A 13,095-nucleotide genomic window follows, 5' to 3' on the forward strand; every position below is an offset into this window, starting at 1 on the left:
AATCTCAACTAATGGTTTTAAGATAAAGCCTGTCTATGGTTGACTTGTTAAATTCCTAATAAGCATTATTTAAGACATCAAGAATATAATCCATAACTTGGCCATGAACAATGCAGTTGCAAAGAATGCATACAAAAAGCTGTTTACCCTTCAGCGGGGTCCAATGCAAGAGCTCTGGGACTATCTAGGTCTTTCCACACCAAAACTTGTCGGTGCTGCCCGTCCAACTTTGATACCTCAATTCGATTTGTTCCTGTGTCTGCCCAGTACAAGTTCTTCCCAAGCCAGTCTACTGCCATGCCTTCTGGATAATCTAAGCCAAATTCTACCACATGTTCCAGTGCACTGCCATTCATAAAGGCTCTGCTGATGGTCTGCAAAAATAAGATTAACAAAAAAGTCACAGGGCTTAAGTACAAAACACCATCCAGAAGGAATGTATGGTTTGTTTTTCGTTGGGTGGGAGGATCCAGAAGAGCCAGAGGCATAGTTTCTCAATACAATTCACATATTTTATGAGCAAAGAAAAAAAATGATGTCAATCTCTAATAAATGCAACTGTGACCTCAAGTTTTATTGCCAATTCAGGGAGAAAGTTTTGAAATGTTTAAGGACCAGAAATTTATTCTAGTAGAACAGTGGAATGACTATTCTTGTAAAATTTATTAGTAGTCAAGTGAAAGAGACGTGACCAGAATGTTGTAGACTTTTAACTGGTAGTCAGCTTCCCGAGAGTAGGCCATGTCACCGTGTCAACTGAAGATCTCAACAACCTTATATTGATACCTTATAGACGTGCATGTGACTATTATCATACCATTACCACTGTAGCTTTGAATCCCCTAGAAATTAAAACCGTCATAATTCAAGCTATTAATAATAGCTGCTACTTCATGGCAAGTACTATCCTAGGTACTTTGTGTACATATAGTTTCTGATTTAATCCTTACAACAGCCCTGCAAGACAGACATTATCGCTCTTTTCAAGATGAGGAAACTTACAAGCCCACACAATAAAAGCCAAGATAAAGCATTTATTCACTCATTTAACAGATTTTACTGAACACCATTAGAATCCAACTCTGGCTCTAACATTCCATGATTTTTGCACGAGACAAAATTTTACACAAGTTATCTACAACAAGTCCAAAACAATCTGGAAGAAGGAAAGCTTATTCTCCAGATTTTCCGGTTAAGAGCTCCTCCTTATGGACTCAATGTGCTTTTCAATATTCATTCTAGGGGGGAAAAAAAGGTATGCTATAACACATAATTGCCATTTTCTACCTCAGTCAGGTGCCCCAAAATTTTTTTTAATACATTTAGAGTCAAGTCTCTATAAGCCATTTATATGAGGCATACAATTGCTTACTCTCTAACTGAAGAAAATGTCACTCATTAAATTCAAACAGAACAAAGTAGAGGAAGATTATGTCTTGCAGATTTAGAACACTCAAGCAGAGTATCTTGCACTAAAACATACGTAATAAAAAATACTGAATGGGCCTTTCCCTCGACTTCCTTTAAAAAGTTAAGTGTTTTTGTAGAACTCTGCCTATTAAGTAATGAGGAAAGTTGATGATGGCACGAAGAGTCAGAAATCCTAGACGCTCTCCCTTTTAGCCCCCAGTTTTAATATTCCAGTTCTTTTGCTAACCTTGAGTGATATGTCAGTCCAGTAAATTCGGTTGTCTGTTACATCAAAGTCCAAAGCAGAAGCTTCTTTGACACCAGTGAGCGGGATGGCCACGTTATTATTGTTAGTTTCCAAAGAAATTCTCCTGATATCTGCTCTCCGTGAAAACAAAAGGAAAGCCTCTGGGACAATGCAGGTCTTCATGTCACTGATGAGTTCAAAGCCAATGGGGCAGGCACAGCGAAGGCCCTGAGGTCTATAGAGGCAGAGATGGCTACATCCCCCATTCTCCTCAGCGCAGGGGTTGGAACCTAAAATTATAAAAGGGCACAGAAGGACACACGCATTGATACAATCAACACATTTTCAATTTAAAATGACTAAGCATTTGTTTCACAAAGACCAAGGATGATATTTGCTCCCAAATCTAGAGTTTCAGTTGTAATCTCATAGACATGCACTGTGAGGGTTAATAGGGAATAAAAGGCCAGGCACAGTTGTGCAGGCCTATAGTCCCAGCTACTCGGAAGCAGGATGGCTTAAGCCCAAGAGTTTTGATCGGTAATGCTCTATGCTGATTGGGTATCCGATTAAGTTGGCATTAGTATGGTGACCTCCCAGGAGTGGGGACTACCAGGTTGCCTAAGGAGTGCTGAACTGGCCCAGGTTGAAAACGGAGCAGGTCAAAACTCTTGTGCTGATCAACTGGGAACAGAGGTATGACAAAAATACTTTCCTTTGTACCCACAGTAAACTTTAACTAAACTGCATTATTCATACAGTAGAAATTCTTTTCATGAAGGGGTGTGTGTGTGTGTGTTAAGTTTAGCCCTTCGATTCAAACTATGTAGGCAGAGTATTAAGCCAGCATTTAAAAGGTTATTCCTGCCAATCAATCTGATAACTTAAAGTTCTCATTTGTTTCCGGATAAACAACTTTAAAGAAAGTTCTTGATTCCAAAATTATTCATGGACCATCTACATGGTGCCCAGCACTAGGTCATCCCCAAATATCACTGAACTTGGTGATATGCTGAAAATATGTTTGGAGGTTTCAGGAACCAAAAGAAGAAAGTGATTTGGAGTATTTTCCCTGGGACATTTATTTAATTTCTCTGGTTCTTACATTTAGGGTTTGACAGTGGGGAGGTGGAAGGAAATGGAATGATAGTCCCTGAGAAAGAAGATAATTGTCTAAAAGCTGTTCACTGTCTTCCTTAGCCACTAGACACCACGGGATATGATGTAAAAGGTATCAGACTTTGAGAAAAACGTACTTGTACCACAAAGAATTTATGTATATCCCCTCAAAACATCAACAATTTACACTGCTGACTTTACAAGCTGCTGACTGTCTCTATCTTTTCTCACTCCTCGTTCAATCTCTAAGAGAACTGTGGAATTACTTACCAACGATTTGATGAACATTTGTGGCCTTCAGGCCCATGAGGTCAGGGAGCTGGTCTATGATGATTTCCCGCTCTGCACTTCGTTTGTGTACTCTTTCGATGCTACGCCTCTGCCAGTCGGTCCAGTAAACATAGTCACCCAACAAAGTAAACCCAAATATGTGGGGAATTTTGTCTTCCACTAGCACTCGTCTCCCAGTCCCATCGGTATTCATAACCTTCAAGTTTAAGTTTAAAGAGAAGGAAGAGGAAAAGATGTTTACTTATTCTTCAAACGTATGTAAAAATGACAAAACCAACTATGCCTACATCAAAATCCAAGCGTCATCTTAGTTACTCCTGTTACAATGCTTTCACAAAGTGACAACATGTTGGTTTAATGAGAAGGATTTCGAAGACTCAACGTGGGCTCGTATTTTACCTCTATTTCCCCAGTCTTTTATTACCCTTCCTTCTAAAAATTCCGGCAACATTAGATTTAGTAGGCACCTCCTCTACTAAATGACTGTGTAAAAATTAAAAGTACAATATTATCGCCTTAAGTTTGCTTGTACATCTGTTTTCAAATTATAGTGTACCTTTGCACATATTATTTTATTACGTATTGTGTTTTATAACATATTTTATTTTATCATGAGAGTTTTGCCTGTTTGACATCTAAGGAAACTAAGATTCAAATAAGGTTGCACAGCTTGTATACAGAGTTGATGTCTTTTTTAGAACTCCTTCTATTTAGTGTATTTTTTATTTCATTGTTTTTGTTTAAAAAAAAAAAAAAACACTCTAGATACTCTCTCTGCAACTAAGTTTCAAGTAACTAGGATGTATCAGCTCTTTCCAACTACCCTACAGCACAGTGGTCCCCAACCTTTCTGGCACCAGGGACCAGTTTCATGGAAGACAATTTTTCCACGGACTGGGTGGAGGAGGATGGTTTCAGCATGATTCAAGCACATTACATTTATTGTGCTCTTTATTTCTATTACTATTATATTGTAATATAATATGAAATATATAATGAAATAATTATACAGCTCACCATAATGCAGAATCAGTGGGAGCCCTGAGCTTGTTTTCACTTGCCACTCACTGACAGGGTTTTGATATGAGTCTGCAAGCAACTGATTTATTATGGTCTCTGTGCAGTCAAACCTCTCTGCTAATGATAACCTGTATTTGCGACCTAGAGCCCTCACATGTGCAGTTCACAGTAGGGTTCGCGCTCCTATGAGAATCTAATGCCGCCGCTGATCTGACAGGAGGCGGAGCTCAGGCAGTAATGCGACCAATGGGGAGCAGCTGTAAATACAGATGGAGCTTCGCTCAGCTCACCTCCTACTGTGCAACCCGGTTCCTAACAGACCACGGACCACTCTTGGTCCATGACCCGGGGTTGGGGACCCCTGCTATAGCAACATTATTAAATTCATTCTGACATTTTCATTGTAAACATCAGCAATTTCCCTAGGCGTCTTATCTGTCTCTGACGTTGCAGAAACATGTACTAATCTTCTGTTCTAAAAGACAGAGGAAGTATTCTAAAGCACCAACTTCCAAGTCCTCACCTGAGAACATTTCTATCATTTAAAGTGGCCTGTGTACCAGGCAAATCAGCCTTCAGAAATGTTATTGTTACTAATAACATGTACATGCAAACACCCACCTAAAAAGAAGTATCAGGAATAATCTTATACAAGTATTAATTTTTTATTCATAAATTATATTCCATGTAAGTCAATACTGTGATGCCTAGATGGAATGACAAGCAAATATCTTTATCTCTCCTCTCTAAAAATTTTAAAACACTTGTTGACCTTCCCCAAACATCCAAACCTTGGAAACAAAATACTTAAAAATTGAGCAAAATTGTGCCATATTCTTGTATCTTCACTTGCAAATATCAATAAATATTTGATTTATATCTGATGGAAGAGAGATTATATTAGTTGGATGTTTATCTGTTCATATTAGATACAAGAGGACTTCTATTAAGCCAACTGAATAAATCTATATTTAAATATAATGTTTTTTAAAAGTCAAAAACATAGTTAAAAAGAATTAAATACTACTCCAACTCCTAACATTACACACTTTTTAAAGTTAATAATTTCTGCTTGAGACATGAGTTTAGATTTTTTACATTCACATTTTCTTGCAACAGACCATTCCTGGATATATTTTATGATGTCTACGGTTTATCTTAAAATTACTTTGGTGTTTAACAGTAAAATGACTAAGCAGAGAAAAAGGGTTGATAATCTGTTTTCATATATAACTAGGATATAATCTCTAGAATAGCAGGAACCTAATTTCATCTATTTATGTCTTTCACAGCTACTATTAAAGAGCCTGGCAGAGAACTCAATAAATATTTGTTAAATAATTTTTAAAAGGAGGGACTTCCCTGGTGGCGCAGTGGCTAAGAATCCGCCTGCCAATGCAGGGGACATGGGTTCGAGCCCTGGTCCGGGAAGATCCCACATGCCGCGGAGCAACTAAGCCTGTGCGCCACAACTACTGAGCCTGCGCTCTAGAGACCGCAAGCCACAACTACTGAGCCCGTGTGCCTAGAGCCCGTGCTCTGCAAGAAGAGAAGCCACCGCAATAAGAAGCTCATGCACCGCAACGCAGCGTAGCCCCCGCTCGCCACAACTAGAGAAAGCCCGCGTGCAGCAACAAAGACCCAACACAGCCAAAAATAAATAAATTTATTAAAAAAAAAAAAACTTTAAAAGGAGACAGGTTTCCTAAGACCTACGACAGTCATGAAACCTTAGTAAAAATGGAAATTAAAATTTATATAACAGTTCTTATCCTCAGATCCTAGCTTAGCCATGTGAATGAATGAAAGGTATTCTTGCCCAAATTTTAAATCCATGTGAAAATGCATACTACTGCCTACTTTTAGAGAATGGATACTTTCCTGATCCCTCCTAAAAGCAGAGCTCCAAGAAAGAATTTCTGGCCCCATTTTATTACTGCCTGGAAACTCTGATCAGGGTGAAAATTTTTCCTGTATTAGACATAATTTAGAATAGTCATTATTTTTAGGTGGGAGAAGCTTATTTTAAAACTCTGTCCTTTTGCCTCCACCCTAATATGGAGATTCTCTCTTGACTCTGGTATCTTCCTCTACCCTCCCTGCAAGAATTTCCTCCCAATACTATGTCCTTCCTTCCCAGGATCTCCAATTTCTCCCTCTCCATAAGGTCCTTCTTTTCTGCCTTTAACACAGTTTCCACCATTTTAGAGAGACACAGTTTAAAAGCTGAATGATTCTGTTTTTGCTGCCATGTTCTCTGAATGATCTGTAGCTGCTGCCTCCACCTCTTACCATTCATTCCCTCACCTCCCTACAACTGGCTGACAATCCGAGACTCGGCTCAAATGACTACTGAAAACGATCAGTGACTACTTTTCTGTTCTTCTCTGCTCTTCTGCACAATCTGCTTTCTATCTCTTCATCTCCCTGGTTCCTCTTTCCTTTTTCAAACCTGGCTGGATATGTTCCAAGATTTCCTGAGTTGTTCTGTCTATAAAACACCTTTCAACAGGCCCATCAAGTCTTAAGGCTTTAATATGACCTTATGCAGAAAAATTACAAATATGTAAAGTTCTAGTCTAAAGCCTCATCAGTTTCTACTGCAATATTTCCCACTGCATCTACCAGAAAATGTACTGCTACCTCATCTAAAATGTCATATACTTAACGGGAAACCTATCTTCTCCATTAGGCGGAGGAGTTCATCATCCTATCAGAGAGCATCTAACACAGAGTGCTAAACATTCTGTATTACAGACCTCTAAAATAATACTTTCTTACAAGTGTATGGTATAGTAAAACGTGTCTGCTTTTACCTTATTCCTTGTTTCAGTATTATCTTAAATCAATTATTATCTTACGTTTAATAAATACTAATTTTGCTGATTACTATGCTCCAATATTGGCCTTCCTATTAAAATTTATTTGCTGATCTAAAAGCATACACTAGTTACCTAATACTGAACTTTTTAAAAATAAAATCTAAATTTCTACTTCAAAACTATTACAGGATCAACCAACTCTCCTCTTTCAGTTATGTGTCCTGCAACATTCTTGTTTGTTCATTTTGAGAAATTAACAACTTAAACAAAGATAGCTGATTAGCTATGAATTTAGATAATGGGCAAAGAATGAAACTGAAAACCACAGTGAGAAAAATAACAAAAAGATAATTCCAAAAGATTCTTCTGGTTTACACAACTCAGCATTTTCTTATTTAGCATTTATTCTTCATTCTTCTGCTCTCTAAAAATCTCTTATGATTAGCAAACAATACTCTGGCAGAATTAGACAGATTTGGATTTTAAATATAAGATCTATCACTCACTAGATACCCTTAAGGAAATTTCTCACATGTAAAATAGGGAGAGAGCACTTCCATTACTGAATTATTTAAGAAAGAAAAGAATGTTTACTTATATAGCACAGTATCAGATTAATAGATGCTCAGTAAACGCTGGTTCTTGCCCTTTATTGTTTTAGTAAAATGCTTTAGTCCCTAAAAGTAAACAGCTATACTTAAATGGCTATATTTAATTAAGTTAGTAAAATATAGTGCTTCAAAATAAAAATGAATACATAAATATAAAAGGATATGTGGAAGTAAAAGACCAAACCACCACACAGTTTTAAGCTGAATAAAAACAGCACAGACTTTTCTGTATCCTGGCCACTAGTGGAAAACTGCAGGGCTGCAGCCTTATTCCCATTTCCAACCCCCATTCTTATTGTTTGCTTATGCTGCTTAGATGCACAGTAACTAAAACAGTAAACAAAATGGAGCAGTTTGACAATTTGATTGGAATATACTTTCTGCTGCTCTACCAGACCCTCAACTCCACTCCCCACCCCAAATCAAACAACATTAATAAACATATCTACTAAACGCAAATCACATGAAAAGCATGATGAATGCTAACAGAAGTTTACAACAGGGCCTCTTCTAGCTAAGGGATTACAATCTGGTTGAGGAAGTAAACTATATTTACATTAAAACCATAAACATACACCCTTCTCTGGCGTACAGCTAATCAGGAAAAACTTTAGGAAGGAGCAGGAGTTCAAATCCACCTTCAAGAATTAGAAGAATTTGGACAAAGAAAAAGAGAAAATGATTTTTCAAAATAAAAGAAGTAACACACGTTAAGACACAGTCATGGATGTCTTGTTTGACTTTGAAAGAGACGCTTTGAGGTAGAAAGAATACAAAAGGGACTCAGAGAGACAGCACCCTATAGGAGGTATGAAATTCCAGGTAAGAAAAACTATAGAAAACAAGAAACTTCTGAAAGCACTTTAAGGAGAGTGACATAACAAAGCTGTATTTCAGGAAGACCTCATTTACCTCTATTACTGCATCCAGATTGTGCTTAAGATAAATATCTTAAATACAGAATTACGGTTAATAAAATTAATAATATTTTCAATTTCTATGGGATGATAATAGAGCTCCAAAAATCCTCTTTCTGAAAGTCTTTGGGGCTAGCTCTATTTTAGAATTTGGACTTCTCTGAAATACCGAAAGGCTAACACAATGCACATGGCGTATCACCTCTACCTGGGTCCAGGGCAGCACTTCATTGCCAAGCATGATAATATTTTTCCAGCAAGACATATACATATTCCCACAAACGGGGATAAATAGGGACTACAATTAGTCTTACACTGCTTCAAGTCAGACTCCTTTTTTTTTTTTTTAACTGTTTTTGATGTGGACCATTTTTAAAGTCTTTATTGAATTTGTTACAATACTGCTTCCATTTTGTGTTTTGGTTTTCTTGGGCTCCCCCACCAGGGATGGAACCCGCACTCACTGCCTGGATTGCCAGGGAAGTCCCTCAAGCCAGACTCTCTACCAACTGAATTAATAAAAATAACTTTCGGTTGCAAGAGCTTTTTGGATTTCAGAATTGCACATAAAGGATTGTAGGTTAGGAATGCTTTGGTGATCTTCACTCTGGTCCCCTGACAAAACTGGGGCTTGGATCAGTGTTAATGCTGCTCTAAGTGCAAGCAAGGGTCTCAGGAAGAAGAAAAACAAGCAAAGGACATGTTCAAAAGATAAGGTAATTTTTAGCAACATCTGGCAAATCAACAACAAATGATAATGAAGGTCTTAAGAAGATCTTTAGAATAGCACAGAGTCCAAGAACTCAAATATAGTTCCCTAAAAGCCACAGCTAAGGATTTTGTAGCTTTGCACACTAGAGTATTAGTCCCTTCCAGCTAGCTATTCCTTGTTCTCTCACTTTAAAGGCAAAAACTAAAAGTGTTTTTTTGTGGGTTTTTTTTGGGGGAGGGGTAGTAGAGTAAATAAAGTACACACTAAAGCTAGATATATCACATCTATTTCAAATTAAACAATGTAATTAAGATATGCTAAGATACTTTAAATGTAAGTTTGTAACCACACTGCTTCCCTTAATTCCCTATCTTCCCATTCTTGACTGTTGTAGTAGCTTTTTACAACAGGGTTGGGTCTAGAACAGTGCTGTCCAAAAGAAATACAAGTTACAAATGTGAGTCATGTGTGTAATTTAAAATTTTCTAGGAGCCAGATTTTTTTAAAGTTTTTTAAAAAATAGGTAAAGGTAATTTTAATAATATATTTAATCTATTCATATATATCCAAAATATTTTATTTCAACATGTAACCACTCTTTAAAAATTTATTAGCGAGATTTTATGTTTTTTCTCACTAGGTCTTCTTAGTATGCATTTCACACTTCAAGCATCTCAGTTCAGAGTAGCCACATTATAGGTGCTCCATAGCCATATGTGGTTACTGGCTACCCTAGTGGACTGCGCAGTATTAGAATTTCATGGTGGTGACTATACAGCCCACAACAAAATTAATTTACTCCTGTTTTAGATTAGACCCCTGTCCCCCCTCAAACCTGCCACCTTCAGGGTTGCCCTAGACTCATCAGGCTCCGTAAAGCCACAAACAAATGCCTTCCATTTCGTCTTTCCTCCCTCCCCAGCTATGCTATACTTAATTCTAATATGGGTTAAAATTACTTCAAAAATGATTTCTCATGAAAAGAATAAAACTCTACTTTTTTCATCTTTTATCACATTTGTAAGTTTACATTTCAAAGTTCTAGCTGAGATTTGCAAGAGTAAGGACAAAGGCCTGATTCTTTCATTTCTTTTAGGTTATATCAAAATAAAAGTATTAAAATCACATTTATATTAATAAGAGAATCCCTATCTGCCATCTCCTTGGCTCTCCCCTTAAGAGCATTCTAGATTGACAGATAATGGTTGAAGCCAGGTAGTTCCTGAGTATCTTTACTCTGCTTTACTACATGTCTGAAATTTTCCATAATTAAAAAAAAAATGAAGAGAGGAAAGATAAGGGAAAAAGTCCAAGGGCACCCGAAGAATAATAATAGTTGTTAGTAATAAATGCTGTTATCATTTTTGTTGTTCACATGATGTAGGAGGCAATTTATGAGAATCCTCTGAAGAAATTAAGGGATCAAAAACTTAAACAAAATCTGATTGTGAGACTTTACTTCTAAAGAACTACATATTTCCCTTTATACCGAGTCTGATTACTTTCTGAAATGTGTTTCCTTCCATTACTTTTGCAGAGTTGACACTTCTTAGAAAATTGGCTTCTGCCCTAAATGCTTCTCTTTTATCAGCCACACAATCTCTCTCTACTACTGGGCAGAAGCAACATAGAGAAACAAGAACATGTTGCTTTGTCTCAAAGAAAATTACTGTTACATTTCTCATACCCAAGGAGTAACAGTTTTGGACAGGTTACTAGGTTTGTAAATACAGTTTTAAGCCCCTTTATGTTTAAAATAACAACCCAAATCCTGGTAAAAGCTTGCTTGTACATTCTGAACCCAGAACAAATGCACCATTTTAGGCCAATCCAAAAGATAACCCTTACGCTTTAAAAGCTGAGCCAACACTAATTAAATCTTCTTGAGGGTGTGTTTCACCATATTACCTCAGAGTGGTTTAATTAAACTGAAATTAGGCTTCTGTCACTTCTAAAATCTACCTCCAAATCTGAACCAGAGTCTCCAGTGGTTTCAGCTGCTTCAACCACATTGTGGTATGGATTTAACATTCTGAGGCATTTCCAAATATTGCAAACCACACTGAGCATACGGGCTACAACAGGAAACAGATGTGGGTTAACCAGAACATTATCTTCACAGAGAGGAGGTAATGGCAAACCTTCTGCAGACATCACATCCGGTTTTTTTGAGTAGTTTCATCAGCCCATTAAATGCCAAGACAGGATTACCCATGAAATCCTGGAATGCAGCCAGTCTACTACCAAAGTTGCTGCTATGCAAATTCACTTGACTGGACATGTTCAAGAAATAGATGACAACCGGACAACCAGGCACCCCTCATAAAATGAACTGGGAATGCTATCAAGTTCCAAAAAAGAAATGCAAATGAACCATTCCTCTTATACTGTTCCAGCCAATATCCAAAACAAGTAGTAAATTAGAAGTTTTTTTATATATATATATATATGAGAGACAAATAGGTATCGTTGGGGGCTGATTCATCTAATTCATAGGTTATAAAGTATAATTTCATAGAAATGGCAATTTTGAAAACTATATCGATGGAAATAACATTTCAGTCATGCAGAATCTCACTGGGGTGAGAAGGAAAGAGAAATGCTTTGCATCCAGTAGGGAAAGCAAAGGGACGCCATGCACCTGTTTAAGAGAGCAGTAACGGCAAATTCAGTGCTGCATTTAAAGCCTTTAACCTACTTCAAGACATATTATGTCTGAGTAAATACAAGTGATTTTTAATATGGAAAGAAAAAGTATCAAACTTGCACTAGGTAGTTGCATAATATTTTCTCAAGGAGTCGTGCTTAGAATATTAAACATTTGCAGTTACTGTGCTCTTTTACAGATAGAGCTACGAATTGTTATTGTGACCAAAGCATTCTAAAACATGAATTACTCAAAACTATAAAATTGAGAACAGATTTTCAGCTGAAGGTATCGCTATGATGAAAACCAATACCACCTTAGTCGATACTCAAATGCTTCATGAGATACTTGTGAGAACCCCACTGTCCTGGAGCCTTTAATAAACCCTAAGGGAAACACATTAGCATATTAACAAGGGAAAAATGCTCCCTTTCCTCTCATTCTTTTCAAGCACAACTAACATATATTTGGAGTCTTAGTAGGAAAAAAAAAATCAACTCTAACATCTTAGTATTAAGACAAATTACTCAAGTACCAATGAGCACACCCTATGCCCAGATACTGGTTTTTAAATACTATTCTTCATTAAAAAGAACCATGGCTCCTTGGCATGGGAAATAAGAGAAAGCTGGAATATGCTGTTGTTCCAAAAAGTATTTTAAAAATGACAGGGGCTCCTTACAAAATTAAAATTAAATTACCATTTGATTCAGCAATCCTACTTCTGGTACACACCCAAAAGAACTGAAAACAGGATCCCAAAGAGATATCTGCACACTCATGTTCACTGCAGCAGTGTTCACAATAGCCAAGAGGCAGAACCAACTTAAATGTCCATCAACAGATGAATCGATAGAGAAAATACGGTATATACTACAATGGAATATTATTCAGCCTTAAAAAAGACGGGAATCCTGTCACAGACCACAACTCGGATGAACCCTGAGGACATATGCTAAATGAAATAAAGCCAGTCACAAGAACATAATACTGCATGGTTCCACTTATAAGAGGTATCTAAAGTAATCAAACTCTTAGCAACAGAAAGTGAAATGGCAGTTGCCAGGGGCTGGTGGGGAAGCAGTTGTTCAAAAGGAATGGAGATTAAATTTTGCAAGATGAAAAAGTTCTACAGATCTTGCAGAACAATGTGCATATAATTAGCACCACTGTACACGTAAAAATGATTAAGATGGTAGGTTTTATGTTATGTGTTTTTCACCACAATTAAAAAAAAAAAGATGGAGGCATGTCAAAAGGACACAGAATCACCTTGAAGGTGATCCTAATGCCAATTCT

At 37.1% G+C, this 13,095-nt stretch overlaps 1 protein-coding gene across 3 annotated transcripts in view; it reads right to left on the reverse strand.

The window, feature by feature from the left end:
- The window catches only part of LRP6 (LDL receptor related protein 6), a 173,075-nt gene that overhangs the window by 43,620 nt on the left and 116,360 nt on the right, over window positions 1-13,095 (reverse strand). For all 3 annotated transcript variants that reach the window (XM_033408194.2, XM_033408195.2, XM_004281142.4), the window contains 3 exons: window positions 3,047-3,263; window positions 1,658-1,947; window positions 148-374 (listed from right to left, as the gene is read on the reverse strand). In XM_033408194.2, the coding sequence (XP_033264085.1) occupies window positions 148-374; window positions 1,658-1,947; window positions 3,047-3,263 (734 nt within the window). The remainder of the gene's footprint in view (window positions 1-147; window positions 375-1,657; window positions 1,948-3,046; window positions 3,264-13,095) is intronic.

Source organism: Orcinus orca, chromosome 11, assembly GCF_937001465.1.
Source record: "Orcinus orca chromosome 11, mOrcOrc1.1, whole genome shotgun sequence".
In the NCBI taxonomy this organism is placed as follows: domain Eukaryota; kingdom Metazoa; phylum Chordata; class Mammalia; order Artiodactyla; family Delphinidae; genus Orcinus; species Orcinus orca.